Raw genomic sequence first — 25,361 nt, forward strand, 5'->3', positions numbered from 1 at the left:
CAGGATAGCATATTTTAGCAAAAATTCCTTTGGGGAAGTTTAGGCAGAATCTTGCCCAATTAGAATCAGACCACTCCCTTACTATCCCTCATCTTCCATTCCCCAGTCTCCAAGCTTGCCATTAGCAAAAAAACTCACAAATTGCTTTACCTAGAATCTTTGTATCCATGGTATCTCCTCTCAGAAATTTTCTATCTATTTATCTCTACTGACCTGTGTGATCTGGATGTAGCCCAGTTGTATACTGAAATTTGCCTTCACCATCACTTGGAATTTTGTCTGGTTTGAGAACAGTTTATATTATTGCTATTTTATTACCATTTTTATTTTCTTAATCAATGTACAACTAAGTGAACTGCAAATCTCTAAGACTATTATAAAGTATGTAGATTCCAAAAATGTTAAACTGTTAATTATTGATTTATTTTGCAATACTAGGTATCAACTCAGGGCTATTAGTACAAGACTTTTCTGTTTCAAGTAAGCAATTTTCTCCATTTTGTTTTTGAAAACAATTTGCTTTTCAAGTGTCACATCCATAGTGGGCCATACTTTTACTTTGTCTTTTTAATCCTTTACTATTCCATATTGTCAGCCTCATAAAAGAAATTCTGGCTTTGAACTCCCCAATTCTCTTATATTATGAAAGTAGGCCACAAAGGAAAAGACCAGAAAAATAGACATGGTAAACTTTTCTTCATTCTAATATGAAGTTTGAATATTTCTTTGGGAGCCAGAAAAAGATGCCGATTATTATATAAACAACAAGGCATAGTGGGTATATAGGGAGGGGAATATGAGAATTTTTTTCTATTTTATATGTCATTAACTTTATATAGATTATCGTCCCCCTAAAACTATTATTGGAATGTTCTGAAAGGTGATAAAAGTTTTACATGTGGTCAAATAGTTACTGAATTTTCACCCATTTTAAATCTTCTTTTAATGGGGAATAGTGGAATAAACTTCAATATACTGGTAGTGCTATGTGGATACCCTTACATCTGTTTTGAATTGTCTGGGAAGGACAAAGTGCTTCCTCAGTAACTTGATTTGTAACTACTCCAGAAGATTCACATAACTAGGAAATCCCAGGTGTGGATAGTTAGTTGACAGGGTGTTAATGTCATTAACATTCTGTCAGCTCTTCTTGTTAATGGTACTCCTGATGCTCAGTCAATCCCTGCCCCCCAGTTGGAGAAAATATTTAGCCAGCAGTCAATCAAAAAGCTAGGCTGATTTTGGGCAACAGATACCTGGTCATTGACAAAATATCTGTGAGTAAATGTGGTAAAAAATTTGTCAACAAGATATAAACAGTAAGGTCAATGCTGTGATTAATGTTCTTTTTTAAAGACAGTTTAACATGCTAAAGGTGGACCAGAAAACCTATTTCAAAGACTAAAGCCTTCTTTTAAGAATAAGTTTTTCAACATAGGTCCCATGGTTTCCCTTATTTGCAATATCTAGTATATGTACGAGTCAAGCGGAAAAGGTCAGATAATGTGATGTCAGGAAAATGAACCCTTAGATATGTATTTTAATGTTTTTTCTTTCATACATGTGTTTCTAACGCATTTATAAGATTATCTCTTTGTTGCTTTGTATGTCCCTCCCCCACAGTATAACCCCTGCTTTCACTATATTTGATGTCAGTATAACTTGTGGAGGAGATGGGAAAAACCAGTTGTTTAAGGATACAGGTGGAACTGAGGCAACAATGAGAAGTACAAGTTGTCATGTCCAAAACGAGCTTTACAACGTCGGTGCGGGGGGGGGGGGGGGGGGGGGGGGGGGGGGGGGGGGGGGGGGGGGGGGGGGGGAAGGAGAAGGATTGGGATGGGGGGAGGGGGGAGGCTGGGAAGGGATGGGAAGGGTAAACAAAGGAGGAGGCTGCAATGCTTGGTAAAAAAGTACGTATTATCCTGCCCATGCAATTGTAACCCCTCTGTACAGTATGTTCACAAATAAAATAAAATAAAATTTAAAAAAAAAAAAGAATAAGTTTTTCCCTGTCTGAAACAATTACACACAGTAAAAAATAATGCAGCCAAAGAGAGGAGTGTGATAGGGGGTAGAGAGGAGGACAGGATAGGAAGAGGTAGAGCTCTGAACACAACAGCATACGTCCAATAATAAGAAAAAGGAATGTCTCTTTGATCTTTTGTCCTCTGCAAATTAGGGATCACAGAAATTACAGTTCCTCAAACATGCAAAAGTCAGTTGCTGAGCTCATTGTCCTCTACCTAAGACTGTCATTTGAAGTAGGGCCCCTGTGGCTCTAGCCTGTAAACCCAGCTTCTCTGGAAGATGATATCTGAGGACTGACATTCGAAGCTAGCCCAGGCAGAAAAGACCGTGAGACATTCATCTCCAATAAACTTCTCATACAAGTTCAAAAGTGGCATTATGCCTCAAGTGGTACAGTACTAGCTTTGAGCAGAAGAAGCTCAGAGACAGTACACAGGCCCTGAGTCCAAGTCCTAGGGGTGGCAAAACAAAAGAAAACTTCTATTTGAGAGGTGTCTGTCCTAAAGACAAGGGTAGACAAGGGAAAAAATCACAAGGAGATATGTAAATATTCATTCATTTACATTAGAAACCATACCAGTTTTTGAAAAAGCCTATTTGCCAATGATAATTCAATTATTTCATAAGACTTTATTTCTAATCTCCCTAGTAATATAAAAATTTGGTCAAATAAGTTTACCATGCCTTCCTTTTGTTAATCTGCTTTTGGTTGTAATTGATGTTACACATCAATAACCATATACAGAGCAAAGAAGAGACACTAAGCTTTCTCCTCTACAAAAGAAACACTTTCAGTCACTACTACTACTGTGAGGAAGATATAGGCTGCAATGATGCTCCAGTCAAGGAGACAAGATTGTTCTCCTACCTCTTGCTTCTCTCAAGCACAAGATTATGCTCAAAAAACATAATCCAGATGGGATGCTGAAACTGATCATCAATATTTGAAATAGGTGCCAAAATATAGATAAATACTGTGGAAGTCCTGGTAAATTTGCAAGATTTAAGTATAAAGCTTTAGCTAGGTGTTGGTGGCTGAGATTAGGATCCTGGCTTGAAGCCAGCCCAGGGAGCAAAATCAAAGAAACTCATCTCCAGTTTACCACCAAAAAAGCTGGAGGTGAAGTTGTGGCTCAAGTACTAAAGGGCAAGTCTTCAACAAAAAAAGCTCAGGGACAGTGCCCATCTTTGAGTTCAGTCCTAAGGACCTTAAAGAAAATAAATAACACATGGAACATTTTCCAAAATAGACCATATTTTAGGCCACAAAGCAAACTTGTTCAATTTCAGAAACACTGAAGTTATACCTTGCATTCTCTCAGACCACAAGGGAATAAAATTAGAACTAAATATCAAAAGCCACCAAAGAAAGTCCTGTAACACATGGAGGCTGAACAACACACTGCTGAATCATGAGTGGGTCATGGAAGACATTAGAAAGGAAATTCAAATGTTCATGATATTCAACAAAAACAAGCACACAAACTACCAGCTCCTCTAGGACACAACAAAGGAAGTCCTCATAGGCAAGTTTAAAGCTCTGAGTTCCTACATCAACAAATTGGAGAAACCAACAATTTAATGAGACATCTGAGCCTCCTTGAAAAAGAGCAGCAAGATAAACCCCAATCCAGTAGACGGAAAGAAATTATTAAAATTAAATCAGAATTAAATGAATTAGAATCCAAAAAAAATAGAAAGAATAAAAAAAAGAGTTGGTTCTTCAAAAAAATTAACAAACTTGACAGACCCTTAGTGAAACTTATCACAAAGAGAACAAACCTAAATAAACTCAGAGATGAGAATGGAAACATCACCACAGAAACAACCAATATTCAGAACATTATAAGGGAATACGTCTCAAAACTTTTAATAAGTTTGAGAAGTTGGCAGAAATGGGCATTTTCCTAGAAAATATTGACATGCCGAAACTAAACCAAGATGAGTTAAACCATCTTAATAGTTCTATATCAAACATTGAAATGGAAACAGCAATAAGAGACCTCCCATCTAAGAAAAGCCCAGGACCAGATGGTTTTACAGCTGAATTCTACAAGGCCTTCAAAGCAGAGCTCACACCAATACTCCTTCAACTCTTCAATGAAATTGAAAGAGAAAGTTCACTACTGAACTCATTCTATGAAGCCATCATAACCCTCATCCCAAAACCAGGCAAGGACTCATCAAAGAAAGAGAACTATAGACCCTTTCTTTGATGAATATTGATGCAAAACTTCTCAACAAAAATTTGACCAACCAACTTCAACAATTCATCCAAAAATGTCATACACCACGATCAAACAGGATTTATTTCAGGGATGCAAAGCTGGTTCAATATACGCAAATCAATTAATATAATTCATCACATCAACAGGAGCAAGGATAAGAACCATATGGTTGTCTCAATGGTTGCAGAAAAAGCATTTGACAAGACCCAACACCCCTTTATGATGAAGGTTCTGGAAAAATTAGGAATCCAGGGAACATTCCTCAATACAATAAAGGCTGTATATGACAAACCTACAGTCAGCATTATATTAATGGTGAAAAATTAAAGCCATTCCCTCTTAACTCAGGAACAAGACAAGGATGTCCACTCTCTCCACTCTCGTCAATCTAGTATTAGAATGCCTAGCTACAGCAATAACACAAGATGCAAACATAAAGGGGATCCAAATAGGGAAAGAAGTAAAACTCTCCCTCTTCGCAGATGACATGATCTTGTATTTGAAGAATCCCATAGACTCCACTCCTAAATTACTCAAGCTGATTCAAAACTTTGGCAAAGTAGCAGGGTATAAAATTAACCCTGAAAAATCAATGGCTTTTCTGTATGCCAACAATGAGAAAAGTGTGGCTGAAATTAGGAAACCAACTCTATTCGTAATAGCCCCACAACAAATAAAATACCTAGGAATTAATTGAACCAAAGAAGTGAAGGACCTCTATGATGAAAACATTAAAAACTTGAAAAAGGAAATCAAAACAGAACTTAGAAAGTGGAAAAAACTCGCATGCTCCTGGATTGGAAAGATCAACATTGTGAAAATGGCAATGCTTCCCAAGGCTATCTACAAATTCAATGCGATACCTAGCAGTATTCCCACCTCATTCTTCAAGGAAATAGAAGAGGCAATCCAAAAATTCATATGGAACAATAAAAGACCCCGAATAGCAAAAACAATCCTCAACAGAAAGAATAGTGCTGGAGGAATATCAATACCAAATTTCAAACTCTACCACAAAGCGATAGTAATCAAAACAGCTTGCTACTGGCAGAACAAACCTCAGGACCAATGGAATAGAATTGAATACCCAGAAATGAACCTACAGACCTATAGCCATCTAATCTTTGATAAGGGAGCTAAAAAAAATAGAATGGAAGAAAGACAGCCTCTTCAGTAAATGGTGCTCGCAAAATTGGTTAACTACTTGTAGAAAACTAAAGCTAGATCCTTATATATTACGCTGCACCAGAATCAACTCCAAATTGATCAAAGACATCAGAGTCAAATCAGACACCCTGAAAACATTACAGGTAGGAATATAAGAAACCCTAGGGCTCCTTGGCACAGGCCGAAATTTTCTTAATAGAGACCCAGAAACACAACAAATCAAAGAAAGGTAGGACAAATGGGATTGCATGAAACTGCAGAGCTTCTGCATGGCAAAGGACATAGCTAGCAAGCTCAATTGAAAGCCCACGGATTGGGAGCTCTTCACTAGCCATACAACAGACAAGGGTCTCATATCTAAAATATCCCTGGAACTTAAAAATAATTAAATCCTCCAACAACAAATCCTCAAAGAAACAACTGCCCAATAAATAAGTGGGCTAAAGACTTAAAGAGAAACTTCTTTGAAGAGGAAAGAAGGATGGCCATTAGACACATGAAGAAATGCTCAACCTCTCTAGCCATTAAAGAAATACAAATCAAAACAATATTGAGATACCACCTCACTCCAGTTAAAATGGCTATAATCAAGAACTCTAATAACAACTGATGCTGGAGGGGATGTGGACAGAAGGGAACCTTACTGCATTGTTGGTGGGAGTGTAAACTTGCTCAACCACTTGGGAAAGGAGTATGGTGGTTCCTCAAAAGACTCCACATAGAGCTCCCCTATGACCCAGCATTCCCACTTTTGGCCATTTACCCAAATGTTTACAAACAAGAACACACTAAAGCTACCAGCACGACTATGTTTATTGCAGCCTTATTTACCACAGCTAAGATATGGATCCAACCCAGATGCCCCTCAGTATATGAATGGATCATGAAAATGTGGTATATATACCCAATGGAATTCTATGCCTCCATCAGAAAGAATAACATTGCCCCATTTTTAGGAAATGAAAAGACTTGGAAAAAATTATATTAAGTGCAGTATGCCAGGGCCAAAGAAGCATAGGTCCCATGGTTTCCCTTATTTGCAATAACTAGTATATGTCTGAGTCAAGCAGAAAAGGTCAGATAAGTTGATGTTAGGGAAATGAACCCTAAGATATGTATTCAAATGTTCTTTTTCTTTCATGCGATTGTTTCTAACACATTTATAAGATGATTTCTTTGTTGCTTTGTATGTCCCTCCCCCACAGTATAAGCCCTGCTTTCACTGTATTTGATGTTGGTACAATTTGTGGAGGGGAAGGGAAAAAATCATTTAAATAGGGATACAGGTGGACCCATTGCAACAATGGGATGTACAAGTCGTTATGTCAAAATGAACTGTACAACTTTGGTGGTGGGGGGAGGAGTATTGGGTGGGGGGGAGAGGGAGGATGGGAAGGGATGGGAAGGGGAAACATAGGAGAAGGCTACAATGCTTGATAAGAAATGTACTCATTATTTTGCCCATGTAATTGTAACCCCTCTGTACAGTATTTTCACAATAAAAAAAGAAAAGAAATGAACTTTTTGAAATTAATTTTTCCATGCATTTCATTTCATTCATTTGTCAATATCTCTGATGCCATTTTGCTAGCAGGAATCTTGCAATAGGTGTAGAGAGAATTTATTCTCCACACTATTTTCTTTTGAATAAGAATGAGAAACCAAGTTATACTGGATAGTAAAAATGAAAATGGGCTTAGTCCAAAACAGACACTGGGTTTGGGAGGCTAGAAACAACTTTAGCAACTCAATTCATAGAAGAGTTTTCCTTTTCATTTTGCTGTTTGCTTTCATTTTTGAAAGTCACTTTAAAAGGCAAGGACCATCTCTTTACAATGCAGATTATACCTTTTTGTTGCTATGCTCTAAAAAGGTGATTTAATGATAATTAAGTTCCTGTGTTGGTCTATATACTATTGTATATAGTATATATACAATATATATATTGTATATACAGTATATATATTGTATATAGTATATATATATTGTATATAGTATATAGTATATATATTGTATATAGTATATATATTGTATATTGTTTTAAACTATAAGGACAGCACATCCCTGTTTGATCATGTACTTTTTAGTGTGCTAAATAAACACAGAAGCCTGGACTTAAGAGCTATATACTTATGAGGTGTTGGGAATTGTGATATACATATGATACTTAAAAAAATCAGATAGGGTCTTGTATATCTCATTGTTAAAATGGGTCAACCTGTATCCTTTTCCGGCATTTTGTTATTTCCCTTCCCCTCCCCAAATTAGAAAAATCTATATACAAGGTGCAGGGCACCAGAATCAAATGCAGTTAAAACAGGGGTTATACTATGGGGGAAGAACACATAAAAGAAACAAAAAAATCACATAGAACATTATAGGTACATTAAAAAACAAGAGCAACAAAGATAAAACCTCTTGTGTGTCAATCTTGGGTTTCATTTTGCTTAGCATCATCTTATATGGTCTATGTTGAAAATGAATTTTCAACATAGAGGGAGAAGTTGGGGAGGTAGGCAGGGAAGGGATGGTAGGGGGAAAATCAAAGGAGGGGGTAACAATGTTCAATAGGAAATGTACTCATTACCTTACTCATGTAACTGTAACCCCTCTGTACAGTATCTTTACAATAAAAATATGCATTAAAAATTAGATAGTGTTATTGATGAGGGGGAAAGAACATGGAGAGCATATAAGTAGGAAACTGTCAGTGGGTGCTATTATGGTATTATTATGGTGCTATTATGACATAGCATGATCTCAGAATGTATTGCCTTTGTACCTTCATATTCACTTGTTCTGTAGATATTATGCATTCCATTGCTACAAACTCTAGCCTTGTTGGTGTTTTCAAAGCTCATAGGCCAAGAAGTACAAGGGGGATTTTGAACTTGCTTCTTATAATGAGATTAATCTTTATGTAGTGTAAGGTTCCCTTGAAGAAAAACTGCTTGGATCAGTATGTGGGCCTACAGATATCCAATTTAGAGGGCCAGTGACCTGAAGCAAAACAACTAACAGGAAAGGGAAAGAAACACTGGAAACATTATCTACTACAAAGAATCTGTCTAGAAATGGAAACATGATTCTAATTATTATTATTATTTTTTTTGCCAGCCATGGGACCTAAACTCTGAGACTGGGTGTGGTCCTGCAGCTCTTCAGCTCAGGGATAGTACTCTACTACTTGAGCCACAGCACCATTTCTGGCTTTTTCTGCTTATGTGGTGCTGAGGAATTGAACCCAGGGCCTCATGCATGTGAAACAAACACTCTAACACTGAGCCATCTTCCCAGCCCACTTGATTGTGATATTAAAGCAAGATCAAGGGCCCTGTTATAAAATTTTTCTTCTCTTTTTGAACAGCCAGAAGGGTAGAAAAAATATTAAGAAGGCATCAGAATTCACATGTCTATGATGATTATTTATCTTGTTACTTTCTGGAAGGTTGGAATCTTCAAAAGAGGAAATAATCTGAGCAATATTTTATTGCTGTAATTCACTAATGTATAATTTTTAAATATAAAGTGATATTTATTGAAAAGACTCCAAGAAATAGAAACAAGTGGGGTTTTTTCTTGTTATTTTGCTCCCCTCCTCACCATTGTTAGCATTTTTGTTTTCTGTACCATTTGTATTGTATGTAATTTTGTCTGTTTGGGGGGAGTACGGGGCGGGGGGGGGGAAGAGAAATGGTGGACAAAGAATGAACTCAGCAGTGATACTCTCTAGACACTATGTTGAAAATGAACTATATGACTTGTGGGGAGGGGTGGAAGGGAAAAACCGAAGAAAACAAGGGTAGAGGTAACATTGTTCAAAAAGAAAGGCACTCAGTACCTGACTTAGGCAACTGTAACCCCTCTGTACATCAAATTTACAATGATAATAAAAAATAAGGATATTTAAGATAGAAAAAAAAGAGTAGCACCTCCCTAGGAGAGTTTCCATTCCTTTTCAGAGGAATATATATGTATATATATATATATATATATTACAGTATATATATACTGTAAAAATACTCTTTTTTTAAATTTTTTTTGGTGGGTTGTGGGGCTTGAACTCTAGGCTTGGGCACTGTCCCTGTGCTCTTCAGCTCAAGGAAAGCGTTCTACGGCTTGAGCCACAGCGCCACTTCCTGTAAAAATACTCTACAAAGGGGTTACAGTTACATGAGTAGTGTAATGAGAACATTTCCTATTGATCACTGTTACCTCCTCCTTGGTTTTTCCCCTACTGCCCCTTCCCTCCCCACTTTTTCAACTTCTCCCTCCCCTCTACAAGCTGTAAAGTCCATTTTTAACATGGTGTCTTGTACATCTCATTGTTACAATGGGTTAAACTATATCTGTATTTCAGTATTTTGTTATTTATAACTTTAACCAACTCAACTAAACAAAAGTTTTTACTCTGAAATAAATGTGTATTTTGTTTAGTGTTTTTTAAACTGATATGCAAATTAAAAGCCCCATGCATTTTAATATAATTTTCAATTCCCTTGTGGACAAATAATCACACTTTAGTGCCACTTAAATGAAGAATAGCTGTTCATCTGTAACATACAGAAACAGAAGGCTCTGGATTTTCATTTTAAAGTGCTTAATTACCTGCATAAATAGAGAAATAAAATAGGGAGTCCAGGCCAAGTTCATAAGGGTTTTAAATTACTTTTCTTTTGCTAAATGAGCAACAAAGAGTCAGTGTTGCAAGCTGTTGTGTAGACATAAGCCAAATGTAGAAGAAAATGTTGAAAAGAACAAGAGGAATAGGAATTGAATTAAAAAAAGATATGAGGCATGAACCAAAATCAAAACAGAAAACACAAACAAGCAAAAGTGTATGTATGCATCCACGGGACAATATGAGAGTTGGATTTTTAAAAAATCAACTAAAAAAAACGAAACTGATATGGTTAGTCATTCAATGTAAAAATATTTGAGGATTCCTTGCTTCAAATCACTCATAAACTTATGCTTCCAGTATTTCTATTTTTGAAAGTACTCATTATCACTGAAGGACCACAAAAAACACAGTGTTAATTTATGAACCAAAACAAATAAAAATGACTATTACATAAGTCTAAGTAGCCACTCTAAGTAATTCTCAGATTAAGCATCTTGACGCCTAACTCAGGCTAGAAAAAAGTGGATCAGAGAAGAAAAAGCCATCACATATAACCTTGAAACAAGGTGACTCCCCTATAGTTGTTGAAGAAATTTACTTATTATCAGATAAACAATTTACAGTATTTATTCCCTCTAGAGATATAAAATTGTGAATCAATCTGCAGTTCAAGATAGTTATTTAAACCCAGTAGAAAAGATATGGCTTTAACTTTTTAAAACCAAAATAGGAAGAAAAATTTGTCAGCTCTATTGTTGTTTATCTTCAGACACCAGCTTTAACATTAAACAATTCAATTTCTCAAGTTCTTCTTTCATAAGTTTTTGTAACTTAGATGTAAAATTAGGGTTTCAAAAATATTTAGCCAGGAATGCTAAATGTTATATATACTTATCACTGGTTTAAATGTATCCCCTACTGGTCCATTCATCTGACTATCCATTTATCCATTTATTCTTCCCAATCATCCTCATTTACAGAACAGACTCACCTCTGATTGTCCTATGACATTTATATGTTCCCTAATAATATGCACTTGTATATATCAAAAGAGGAAAGAAAAATCTCAGAAAAAACTTGTAATCTCATCATCACATTTAAGTACTTGGTTACATAAAAAGATTCTCATTTTAAGTTTACTCAATCTGCCCAGGACTTACCTTGCATATCCTGTAGACTTTCCAGTGAAATTCTTCTTTGACAAACAGCAATTTCTCTGATCTAATTGCTCTTTTGCCTACTCTACCTTGTTTAAAATAATATAAAACAGAACTTTTGCTGCTAATATTTTTTTAAAAAGTATATACACAAATTCATCTGGACAGTGATACAGCATAGTTATTCACCACTTATTAGTTATAGATTAATATAGAACTAACCAATAGTAGATAATAAGTAGACAGACAGACAGACATAGGGACTAATAAACACTTAGATAAATAAAGGATATCTTCATCTTTTCCACAAACTTATCATGCGGGCTTTCTGGTTCTGGAAATCTCTTGATGTCACCTTCCAGACAGGCGATTTGTTCTCCCATGGCTGTAAGACTGCTCTTGAGAATCTGGGCTGAAACTGAGGAAAAACATATAAAACATTTAGAATTATTGATCACATATTTCACAAAACAACTGAAAATTGATTGTGTGTGTGTGTGTGTGTGTGTGTGTGTGTGTACTTAATACGGACAATGGATTCATGAGTTTTTTCACATTTTTTCTGAATTATTGCTCATAAAAATTCTACTCACCAAGAAATAAATGAAAATGTGTAATATAATACACCAAATCATCATGTTTAATATAGGAATGTCACCATTTTACTCAGATGAACCCATTTTTACTTAAATTTATTGATGGAATTCCTAATAATTCATTCTTTAAAATCAAATTTGAAGATTAAAGAGAAACTAAGGTTCAAAGAGACTTTATCATATTAATGTATGTTCTTGGCTCTATAAATTATTTAAGGTTACATTATAGGAAAGGATCAAATATTTTTCTTTCTGTTAAAATATTGGGATTTTAATAAACGAATACCTATGGTTAAAAGTTTCCATCTTTAGAAGTTTCCATTCTCAAAAGAGATATGAAAAATAAGTTTTGTTACAAAAAGAATTTAGAGCAGACTTGAGTGAACACATATGCACATACAAACGCAAAAGCTTCAGTGTGTCCTCCAACACTATCATTACTTGCTTTAATTATCCCTAACACTCTCTGCACTGTTCTTTTTCTCTCAGTGACAGCTAATAATTTTTAGTGTTGTATTCAAGCTGCTCTTAAATACATGCATACTTTAGATCTCTCACAATGTCTTCTTTTTCAAAGAGGTACTTTAAATAGACATAACCATTTTATAGATACTCTATTATTGCATGACTGCCACTTGTGTCCAAAGATATATCTATCAATATCATTAGCATGGGGCAGGTTTTAATTGAAGACACAAGTTGATAGATTGCTAGTAAATAAGCTTTTTAACCACACCCCTCAAACACTGTTCTTTAATTAAACACAATGAAACACAAATAGAAAAACATTACAATATTTTTAAAAGCAATTTTTGTCTCTCCTATACATATATGAGTATTACAATGAAAAATTAAAGAGGATGACAAAAATCAACCTGACAAATTTTAGCCCTACTACTCTGATACAAATTCATCACTGACAGGCATACCTTTATAACTCAACAAGGAGAAATCACCTTAAATTTACATAGAAGTTCATGATTGAAAATCAAATAACAACATTAAAGACTAATTTTTCCCCTTATTAATGTCAGTTCAAATAGATTTGTTCAATTTAGTTCCATTTGTTTAGATCTGACAAGTTTAGAAATTACTCTTTATTGGATTAGACTAAGACAGTTTTATCTTGCTAAAAATTTACTAATGGTCCAGGAATCATGGCTTGCTTTATTGAAAGGATGGGTTTGCTATGAACAAAATAATTCTGACTTAAAAAAAAAAACAGTTTCTTCATGTATAGACTTGCTAATTATTCTCCTTCTATACTTGTTTGGCTGGAAAGTTAAAGATCTGAAATTGGTCAGCTAGTTGTGTCCTTTGGTATGTAAGGACGGGGAGCCAAAATATAGAATTCCAAGGTATAGTTCCTTGGCATAGTTTATGTTGAGGGAATCTAAGAATCAACAAGTATGGGAGGTATTTAGTGAAGGTCCACTGAAGCAGACTTGATTGACAAGTGTCCTTTTACATTTTGTTTGTTTTTAATTGGCCAGTTGTGGCACTTGAACTCAGGGCCTGAGTGTGATTTCTAAGTTTCATTGCTGTGGAGGCTAGCATTCTACCACTTGACCCATAGCTCCACTTTTAACTTTGTTAATGGTTAAATGGAGATAAGAATCAAATGAACATTCTTGCCTGGGCTCATTTCAAATCTTGATACCCAGATCTCACAGTCCTGAATAACTAGGATTACAGGCGTGAGGCACAGGTATGAGCCACAGGTGCCTGTGGAAAGAGGTGTCCATATTAATCCCTAAGTGAACCATCCTAATCTATGAAGATAAAGAAATAGGGAGAAGAATCTAAACAATTAGGGCCTGCTAAATTCCCCCTTAGTTTTTTACATCTAGCTTATATTTTCTTCTCCTTGCTACATCTTCTCAGGACTTCATATTCTTTAGCAAAACTAATACAAAAATCAGTCAATTTTAATTTTTCTTTAGGTCTTGCATTTCCTTCTGAAAGTTCTCATGTCACAGAAAATTCAAATAAATTTGTTTTGTTAATGAATCTTGTGTTACAGGGGTCTCAACCAATGAACCTAAAATGCATAGAATGTAAGATGCCCTTTTTTACTGGATAGCAGTAATAATTTCATGGTAACTTTCTGCATTAAAAATGTATACATGGGGCTGGGAAGGTGGCTCAGTGGTAGAGTGCATGCATGCATGAGGCTCTGGGTTCGATTCCTCAGCACCACATAAGCAAAAAGAAAAAACCGGAAGTGGCACTGTGGATCAAGTGGTCGAGCGCTAGCCTTGAGCTGAAGAGCTGAGGGACAGCACCAAGGCCCAGAATTCAGGCCTCAAGACCGCACCCAAAAACAAACAAACAAACAAAAAAATGTATACCTAGACCACACTTAGGCCACAATAGTAATATTTCTACTTAAGAGCAACTAATAAAAATGAGATAATTACTTCAACTTTCACTTAGGAGATGATAATAACTTGCATCTTTTAATTGTTCAATACAGAAACAGCTAAATTATTAAACAGAGAAGACAAGTTAAGTCTGAAAAAAACAGGCTTGCTGAGTTTTCCTCTTCATTGTGTTGGCATTAGATCGTACTGTTTTATCCATGAAGAATACTTACATTCTTAAATGTAAAAAGAGAAAGGTTGCCTTGGATCTTGGGTCTTTATATCAGAAGTTCCCTATTTACTATAGCTTGATTTAAAACCATTTGTTTGCTATGACTTTTTTTTCTCAGTTGAATATTCTGCTATTATTTTTATGGTATATGAAGAATGGTAAGGATCAATGTCAATGTAATCATAAGAATGTCCATCAATACTTATTGTTGTGCTTTATGCAGAATAGATGAGAATATTTACTGCATGAATATGTACTTTTTAAGAAATCTTGGTACACATTTAAATTCTGTCCATGTTATTGCAAGTAAAAGGATAGGTAGAGGTTAGATACAAATGAGAAAGGAAAACGAAACAGAAGAAAAGATTTTTTTTTTAGTCTCTCAATGATTTTTTCTGTCTTCTGTGTACTTAGGATTACAGATGTGAACCATCAATACCCTGGCTCCAAAAAGCTCTTAATATTCTTGACTTCCAAAGATAAACATTAGAGATATAATAATCTAGGAGTTCTACCTTACATGCAAATTTATTATAACAGCATCAAACAAATAATGCCCTTGTATAAAATACTTATGTTTTTTTCATAAGAAATAAAAACTCAGGTTACATGGTGTCATTGAAATCATAGACTTAAGTTTCCATAACAGCACATTAGATAAGAGTGTGCTTGTTAAGGCTTACAAGAAGAGAGCGCATAATCCTGGGAGAACAAACATGAGGGCAAAAGAAAAACAAAAACAATAAAAAGGATCAGTTGTAGAACTGGCAGCAGTTTTACAAAATTCAATTGGTTGCTGGATGTCTCTGATTGTCTCCCATAGGGCTCATTCATGAATATAAGACCTAGGCAATCATACAGGGCCCACATTTACAAGGTCAATGAGCTTTGCTTAAAATGATGTTGTCACTGTGTTTTGAAACTCACCACGATTCCTGCAGTTGAGTTCCACATTTTTATTTTCCTCTGAGCTCCCCAACTTATATAGTCAGTACTGATCATCAGATAAAACAAATGTCTTTGGAAGTGCTGATTAGAGGGTTGATTAGCTGTTCATTTGCCTGCTGGCTTCTTCATATTTCCTGTTTCCTCCCTGGTGAAATTGTTTCAGTGGACATTAACCCACTGTACTGGTCTCGACTTGGGTTTGGGAAGGGGTGATGGCACACAAGGGGTGCCCAATAACTCCAGATAAGAAAACGTGTACAGATGATATCATCATTATTAAGTTTTTTTTTTTTTTGGTCAGTCATGGGGCTTGAACTCTGGGCTAGAGCAACTGTCCCTGTGCTCTTCAGCTCAAGGCGAGCACTCTACCGCTTGAGCCACACCACCACTTCCAGTTTTCTAGTGGTTTATTGGAGATAAGAGGTTGACCCATTGTAACCATGAGATGTACAAGACACTATGTTGAAAACTAACTTTACCACTTGGTGGGGAGGGAGGAGTTGGGGAGTGGGGAGAGAAGAGATGGTAGGGGAAAACAAAGGAGGGGGTAACAATGCACAATAGGAAATGTACTCATTACCTTACTCATGTAACTGTAACCTCTCTGTACAGTATCTTTACAATAAAATTTTTTTTAGGGGGCCCGGTCGTGGGGCCTGAACTCTGGGCCTGGGCATTGTCCCTCAGCTCTTCAGCTCAAGGCTAGTGCTCCACCACTTGAGCCACAGTGCCACTTCTGGCCTTTTTCTTTTTGCTTATGTGGTGCTGAGGAATCAAACCCAGGGCCTCATGCATGCAAGGCAAGCGCTCTACCACTGAGCCACCTTCCCAGCCCCACAATAAAAAAAAATTTTAAAGGCCAAAAAAAAAGAGTCTCACGGAGTTTCCTGCCTGGGCTGGCTTTGAACCATGATCCTCAGATCTCAGACTCCTGAGTAGCTAGGATTATAGGCATGAGTCACCAGCTCCTGGCCATTAGAAAGCTTTATATGTACTTATAATAAGCTGATTGAACTGTGTGTGTGTGTGTGTGTGTGTGTGTGTGTATGTCCACCCACGCTAATCCTAGGGATTGAACTCAGGGCCTGGACAATGTTGCATCAGTTTATCACTCAAGGTTTGTACTTTACCACAGCTCTGCTTTCAGCATTAAAATTAAAATTAAGAACCTCTGAGGGGGTGGGGGGGGAGGCTGGGAAGGGATGGGAAGGGGAAACAAAGGAGGAGGCTACAATGCTTGATAAGAAATGTACTCATTATCTTGCCCATCTAATTGTAACCCCTCTGTACAGTATTTTCACAATAAAAAAATAAATAAAAATTAAAAAAATTAAGAACCTCACAGACTTTTTTTCTTGAACTGGCTGTCTTCAAACCTGATCCTCACATCCCAGCCTGCTAGGATTACAGGTGTGAGCCAACAGCATTACTAATGCAACAGCACACTTGAACTCCTATCTCTTACTTTTCATTATGCCTTGGTGCAAAAATAATCAAGTCTGCTCTCTATTGACAGGAAAAGCATCAATTGTATCTTCTTAATCTACTCAGGCTATAATCAATTTCTTCAAGAATTCTGTTATTAAAGTCATTTCCTAAATACATAAGTAATAACTAACATTAACTAAGTCCTATAAAATAGATATTCTTCAAAGTCGTTTTACATATTAACTCCTCTAATTTTCATTATAATTCCATAAGGTTCACACTGTTCTCAACCAAAGGCATTATAAATGTAAAGCAATGCTTATAAAGCCTACATTGTCACCATCCTGAAATCAAATCAGTAATATTTGCCACTCATTGATACAATGGCAGCCTACTTATATATGTAGTTTGTGAATAGAGTGTAGCCTCAAGAATGGCCATAGGAGGCAAGAACACAGAGAATCTAGTCTTAGTTAAGGCAATAATGACTTGAGGTTTATTAAGCCAGTGATTGAGTCTGTGGACCTTCATTTCCTAATTCACAAAAGGAAGGCAGATACCTTCCTTAAAAGGCATACAAGTTAAATAATTTAACAAAGTATGAATTATTATACTTAGTATATAAAAATCATGTATAAATATTCCAACCATTGATATCCTTCCTCCCCAAATAAAAATTCAACTGTACATGTGCCACCAAGAATTAAACAATATAGATATAATCTAAGAAAAACAAATGCAGACATTCTCTACCTTCCTATTTGCTTCCAGGCATAGCTTGATTGAATTTAGTATCAATATTCTTTCTTACCAATAGTATTTCACTTTCTGTTTCTTGATTTTTCAAGGCACATGGAATTTTAGGTCTGGAGATTCGTGACAATTATACTGATGAACAGACAAATTGTTAGAAAGTAAAGGAAAGATTCAAATTTAAAAGTATTTCTGGAAACTAAAGCCTGCATAATACTTCTTATTTTCCTGGAGACAAAGTTATTTTGGCTTCCTAGATTTGTCTAAAGATAGGAGGCAAAAATAGTACACGAAATAAATTAACATGTGTTTATTACCTGCCTAGTTGTGTCCTCTGAATACATTTGCTTTAATCTTAACAGGTGGAAGTCAAATATTGTTATGATTATTTAACTGTTTAACTTTCTCTTAGCCTACCTTAATTTAATTGTGTATGGGGGGGGGTTGGGGCTGGGTTTGTGTGAGGTGGGAGAGAGACAGGGAGGACTAGGGCAGGGAGGGCAGAGATGAACATTTTTACAGGAGGTGGAAGAAAAATAAAAGTACCTGGAAGTGCAAGAATATTTAAGCACCACAGTGGGTTAGAAATGCTTGTCTTCTGCACAGCCTCAGCTTCAGGTTATATTTTTGGGCATGTCATTATATTAGTTCACTAATATAAATTAGCAAGTTTTTAATGATGGTGCAAACATTTTCTATCTAAGTAAATTCCCAGTACAGGCATTTCCAATGACTGATTAATCAATGTGGTGGCACTTAATTTTTTTCTCATTTCATTTTTTATATCTGCTATTGAATTACTGAATCTGAATTATAACACTAAAAATTAAATTATAGCTATTGGATTCTTTATTATAGCTCTCTTTCATGTACTCCATAAATAACCTTTTAAGCTCTGTGTACTCCCTTGAGTTTTATGTAGGAGAAACTTTCCCCACAAATCTTATTTATCTAATTACTTCAGTTGAAAAATATACATATTTTTCTTTCTTTCTTGGCTTCAAGGAAATATATCAGTATGGCCTGATTTTCATTGAAAACATTTTCAGTGATAGACTTTAATTTGTGATTTTAAGAGTAGAAGAGAAAGATTTTAAGTGAGATTTTTTGAATTGAAGGACTATTCAATTAAAATGTATAGAGAACAAATATACATTTAAGGGGAAAACAACCCACAGTAATCCTGTGAGATTACTAGAATCTAGAGAGATTCTCTAGACTGTATTTAAAATGAGCAATTTTATGTATATATAAAAGCTTTTCCAGGAACTTGTGTATCATTCCCTCTGAATTAAATATTTCTATTAATTTTAACAATTGACTGTAAAAAGAGCACTTCTTACATTTTTGCTCTCAGAAAGGCAAAGTTAAAATTTAGACTTTCAAGTCTATATGTGGATAAGCCCAAACATGATTATGAGCACTCTATAATTTTCCTTAACTTAATATATTTAGTTGAAGAATTACTATCAGCTCAGCAGCACACCATTAAGGTGGCTTATCTAGAGAGCATGTGTAGAAAGGAAAAGGAATATTATAAGCACCCTGAAAAATAGGCATGTTGTATTCTTTTTCAAATACATTCATAAGCTAATAGTGTCACTTTATATGAATGTTCTACATGGAAAGGAAGCAAATGTCTTAATACAACAATAGCCAAGGATCAGTACAATGGGCTTCTTTGGCTTTTTAACCAGATAAATGGCAAGTGGCACCCAAATAAGAATTTCTATAATGAAGGGGAAAAAATGGAAAATGACTCATCTTTAGGAGGAAAATGTGTTTCATAACTTATCTTGACAGAATATGCACCTTAATTAACTAACAATCATTTTAAAATTTATTTTTATTAGTATATATTAATTGCACAAGGTGAAAGGTTTCATTGTGTCATTTCTATGCAAGAATATAATGAACTTTGACTTCAGACAAAGTCCTGCTAGGTAGCCCAGGCTAGTCTGGAACTTAAAATCTTCCTACCTCAGCCTCCCAAGAGCTGATGTTACAGGTATGTAATACTATGCCAGTATTAACTACCATTTTAACTTAATAAAAGATTAAAACATGTGTCCCCAATAGGTGTACAACAGTATCATCATCATGTGTCCTTTTGCTAGTTGGATTCCTAATAAGGTCTAGAATAATGTCAAAAGAAGAGAAACTTCAGTAAAAAATAAATAGGAAGACTGCATTATATGGTTTAATGACAACAAACGAAGTACATTTCAGTGTTTGCATTCAAACATTTGCTGATGTTCTCAGCCTGAAAACCTGAGTCTGAAAGCATTTTTTAATAAAGAAAAGAACATCTCATAAAATGAAAAGAAACAAAACCAATAATTACTGGAAGGTAAGGCTAAAGGATAGCTGGGGTAGGTATACTTAAGAGGAGGTAAAGCATTACCATTTAAATAATGGTATGTAATTTTAAAAGTCTATAGCCCAAAAGCAGTGGAAGATTGCTTGGGAACAATGACACTCCCATCACCTGCTGTCTCTTCTGCAACTATTATTTTGCCTGAAGCAAATGCTATGTGAATTTTCAAATTGCAAGCTAAAAAACAAACTGAAATCTCGTCCTCTTACCAACAGTCTTAGCTCAAGGCCAGGATTGGGAGTACAAAAGCAAGGTGAAGCTTCTAAAAAGCAGCCTTGGATATAGGCTTGTCAGAATAATTTGTTCTCATCATCAAAAGAATGAACTTCATCAAAGAAGAATCTTTCTATTCAAGTCCCATTTACTTGGTACACACCTGCAATCCTAGCAATCCAAGGCTGAGACAGGAAGATCTAAAGTTTGACACCTTAGCTCAAACAAAAATTCCTCTCCTCCTTTCAAATGAAAATAAGTTAAGTCCAATGTTTATTAAGTGGATATCAGATTATTCTGATGTGTCTTTCCAAGGAGATTTTATTTAAATGGATGACAAAGTATTCATCCCCCAGCAAAGATTGCCAGAAATATTCAATGTTGATACATCCTTTATGACAATTCTATATTAATGTCTTTACTTGACAAGACTGTAATGCATTCTTCCATCACCTTGGACTTAGAACACTAATGGCAAAAGTAATCATTGTCAGGTTCTAAGCTATATATCTATTATGGATATTATTTATTTTATCTTCCTGAACCAGAATGTAATTTCCTTATTTAGAATGGTATTCACTTAGAACCATTGCCAGTATGCAGTAGATGCTCAGTAAAGACTTTAAGGAAACACATGCATTATCTATAGCTTTACCTTTTTTTCTCTTAGTATTGTTTTGGGCAATTAGCCAAAGTCCCTGCAGTAACTTTCCAAAGGCTTTGAAATCACACCCATCCATTATATCCTGGCAAGTGTGAAGATTTGTTAATGATATAATCTTTTGTTAGTTTTCCTGAAAATAGTCTTCTCTTGCCCTGTTTCTGGAAGTCCTATTTTAAATTTTAGAACCTCCTTCAATCCCTGACTTACAGGATATTTTCACTGTTTTCTGGCTTTCATTGATACAAAATTTGTGATATTAATCTAAATATCTATTTCTGTAGACTAACTGTAATATGTTGGTTGAATTGTGTAATTGTTGTTTTTTCTTTATCTTACATTCTTCTTCCTTTTTTTTTTTTTTTGGCTTGTTTTTGGTCAGTCGTGGGGTCTGAACTCTGGGCCTGGGTGCAATCCTTCAGCTGTTCAACTCAAGGCTACCACTCTACCACTCGAGCCACAGTGCCATTTCCAGCCTTTTCTGCTTATGTGGTACTGAGGAATCGAACACGGGCCTCATGTTGCAAGGCAAGCACTCTACCCCTAAGCCCCCTTCCCAGCCCTCTTCTTCATTTTTTATGTGACAAAATCCTGTTCTTTTCTCATGCTATTCTACAGATAACTATATTTATTTTATCATATTACAGACTGTTCAATTATTATTTCTGAATATAAGACCTACTTTATTCACTTTATTGTCTCCCAAGACTTCTGACATATATTTCTTGTACATCATCATCCTCTCAATTCTTTGTGTGATATTTTGATTAGGTACTTTAAATCTTTGTATCTCAGCCTCCAAAGTAGCAAGGGTGTGAGGCACTGGAGTATGGCTCAACAGAATTAATATGGTATTAAAATCTTTCAATATTTTTCCCTTAAAAGTATAACTTCAATCACAGAAATGATGAGACAAAGGGTGAATCAATTCAACAGTGATACTCATGAGACACTGTGTTGGAAGTGAACTTTACAACTTGGGTTGTGTGGGGGTGATAATCGGAAGGGGGTTATGTTGTTCAAAAAAAGAGGTACTCATTACTTGAATTATACATCAGCAACCCCTCCCTCTGTATATGACCTTTACAATAAAATTTAAATTTATTAAAATAAACATTGTCAAAAGTAGCCATTTAATATGACAATATGGGACCGTAAAATTAATTAGTAAAATTATAGAACAAAGGATATAGAAAAAGTGAATTTGCTAATTAAGCCAAGAAGGAAGTAAATCCTAATTTAAGAAAAATGAAATGAGAATTGTAAACTTTGAGATTTGATAATATTTTTACATGTATGTTTTATTTTATAGAAAAACAATTGAGCTAATAGAAATATCTTGAAATACCAAATAAGAGATTTTTGTTGTTGTTGCTGTTTTGGTTGTCTTTTCTTTTTGTTCTGCTTGATAGTTTAACTATCTTTGGGACAGCAAGGGGGAGCATAAAAAAGATGGGACAAAGGGTGAATAAAGACAGCACAGCAGTTGTATTCATTGGACACTATGTAGAAAATGAACAATACAACTGGTGTGTGGGGCTGGATAAAAAAACTGAGAAAGAAGGAGAGAAGGGGTGACATGGTTCAAAATGAAATGCACTCATTACTTGACTTATGTAACTGTAAACCTTCTGTACATTGCCATAATAAATAAAACAAAATAAAACTATAAAAATGTATTTTTAAAAAAGAATGTGAAGCTGAAGTTGAGCAAGTACTTTACTCAGACAGAAATAAAGTATAAACAATCATGGCAACAACTTCCAAGAGCTCTGGGATACAAGTGTATGACTTGTTGAGGGTAGTAAAAGGCCCTGAGATATAAGGTAAAAACAGAAATTATACTCATTGATGTTATACCAAGAAATCTTCTCAAAATCTGCTAACGATATAGACACCCATGTAAAGAAAGCATCTACAAATCCAAATAGACATGACAAGGAAACCATCCATGCCACATTAATGTTACAATATCAAGAATACAAACATGGATATTTTCAATAGTGAGTTGTGTATTATAAGCTTGTGGTCAGAATATCTAATATTTAATGTGGTCATAATATTTAAGTGATCATATGTATACAAGAGCTTCTGCCTATAAAAGACCCTACAAAATGGGAGAAAGTCTTTGACAGTTAAAAATATAATAATAATTTAGAAACTAGAACATACAAAGAGAAAAATTTAGCATTGAAAAAGCAAATAATTTTATTAGTAAATGGAAAACCATTTTTCAGAGAAAATACAAAGGGACAATAACATAAGGAAAGATTAAACATTCTTAAACATAAAGGCAATGTACTTTAAACTGGCACTGAAATTCCATTTGACCTCTGGAAGAATGGCTATGAAAACAACAAGTTCTATTGAGAATTCACATGGGAAAAAACCTGATATACTGTTGTGGGAATGAAAATGAGTGATGTCACTTTAGTTGTAATAATGCAGGTTTCTCAAAAACAAAACAAAACAAAACAAAGTCCGTTACCAGTGGCTCATGCCTGTAAACCTCACTACTTAAGAGGCTGAGATCTGAGGATCATGATTCAAAGGCAACCCAGGCAGAAAAAGTCCATGAGATTCTTATCTCCAATAAAAACCAACAGACCCATTGCAACAATGAGATGTACAAGTTGTAATATTGAAAAATGAACTTTACAACTTTGGCCTGGCCTTGCGGGGGAGGGGGGGAGCATGGGGAGGGAGAGATGGGAAGGGATGGGAAGGGGAAACAAAGGAGGGGGCTACAATGCTTAATAAGAAATGTACTCATTACCTTGCCCATGTACTTGTAACCCCTCTGTACAGTATTTTCACAATTAAAAAACAAAAACAAAAACAGAAAACCAGAAGTGGCGTTGTGGCTCAAGTGGTAGTGTGCTCCCCTTGAGCTGGAGAACTGAAGGATAGTACCCAGGCCCAGAGTTTAAGCCCAATGACCAACCAAAAAAAAAATCTAACAGTAAAACTGTTACTGGATTACTTGCTCTGTATCTATTGGAAATTACTCAAATAAAATTTTAAAAATACTGAACATCTGTATTTATTTTTATTTAATTCACAAAGTACAAGTTAAGACTCAATCTTGATGCCCATCAGCATGTAAATGAAGAACATTTATATTGAACAGCGAGATTTTTGTGGATTTTTTTCTTACATTTCCATTTTTATTTTATTGTAAAGACGCTGTACAGAGGGATTAACATGAGTAAGACAATGAGTATATTTCTTCTAGAGCATTGTTAGCTCTTCCTTTGTTGTTCTCCCACTATCTCTTCCCTCCCCCTTGAACAGCAAGTTTAAGACCTTGATTTCCAAAAGGTGAATTAAACACCAGAAAGTAGGTACAAGAAAGGGGTTTGTGTGGTAGGATCAAAGGGAAAGGGGTAGATGAACAAAGAGAAGAGGAAGAGAATGCAGTCAACAATTCAGTGTATATCCTACAAAATTAAGAATAGTGAGGGAAGGAAGGAGTGGGTAGGGGAGGTATGGGTAAGAATGTCATAAAAGGTGACATTGATTGTGATGCATGATATTCATAAACTGCTTTGTTATATGGCAAAAAAATGAATAAATGTGAAAAAAGAAATGTACTCAGTAACAGACACAGTGTATATCACCTTTAAAATAACAATAAAAATTTATTTAGCTAGTAGCTGGGCTTGAACTTGATGCTTCATGTTCTCACTCAGTTTGTTTGATCATACACCAGCCAAGTTTTTGACAATGTTTTTGGAGATGGAATCTCATAAATATTTCTGCCCAGATTGGCTTTAAATTATGAACCTCGAGATCTCAGAGTTCCTAGCTAGAGTTATAGGCATGGGCCACTAGGCACCTGTCATTAATATGCTAGATAGATAGATAGATAGATAGATAGATAGATAGACAGACAGACAGACAGACAGACAGACAGACAGACAGACAGACAGACAGATAGATAGATAGATAGATAGATAGATAGATAGATAGATAGATAGATAGATAGATTGATTAATAATTGATCTTTCAGAAACAAGTCCTGTAATTTTTAATTTATGGAATTTTAATATAATATTTATTTTGTAGTCTTAAATTTTACCAGTTAGTCTCCAACTTTTAGGCAATAGACATTCCGTTAATAAAACCTATGAAACTGTAAATGTTCTTAAGCTATTCTTCCATTCATTCAGACATGAGTAAACATTGGAGAGTTGGTAATATAATGACTTTTTTACCTACTCTTTTTATTAGTTCATAGAAAATTTATATCTCCTCTGCTGCAGAAATATTTGAGTGTGTACTATTTTGTTAAATACTTATCTGTAAATCCTATCTCTTCAGTAAAAATGCAATGTTCCTCTAAAACATTTATCACATTTTTCCCATAGGACCTACTATGCTTAGTACCACTGAAAGCCTCTGCTCATTCATTTATTTCAATTTAATAAAATTAGGTGAGTAAAATGACAACCATTTCTTTGAGTTAGGTTGCCTTTGGGGGCAAAATAACAAATCTTCAAGATTTAAAATGTTGGCTAGGAATCTATGAGGGGCCATCCTCACTGTATATATGTATGTATTTAAACATGCAGTTATACAGT

At 35.2% G+C, this 25,361-nt stretch overlaps 1 protein-coding gene across 1 annotated transcript in view; it reads right to left on the reverse strand.

Annotated features, from left to right (window-relative positions):
* Diaph2 (diaphanous-related formin 2) overlaps window positions 1-25,361 on the reverse strand; it is an 805,268-nt gene that overhangs the window by 315,910 nt on the left and 463,997 nt on the right. Inside the window, exon 23 of the mRNA XM_013033825.1 lies at window positions 11,501-11,625. Within this exon, the coding sequence (XP_012889279.1) occupies window positions 11,501-11,625 (125 nt within the window). The remainder of the gene's footprint in view (window positions 1-11,500; window positions 11,626-25,361) is intronic.

The sequence above is a fragment of the Dipodomys ordii genome, unplaced genomic scaffold (assembly GCF_000151885.1).
Source record: "Dipodomys ordii isolate 6190 unplaced genomic scaffold, Dord_2.0 Scaffold178, whole genome shotgun sequence".
Classification (NCBI taxonomy): Eukaryota; Metazoa; Chordata; class Mammalia; order Rodentia; family Heteromyidae; genus Dipodomys; species Dipodomys ordii.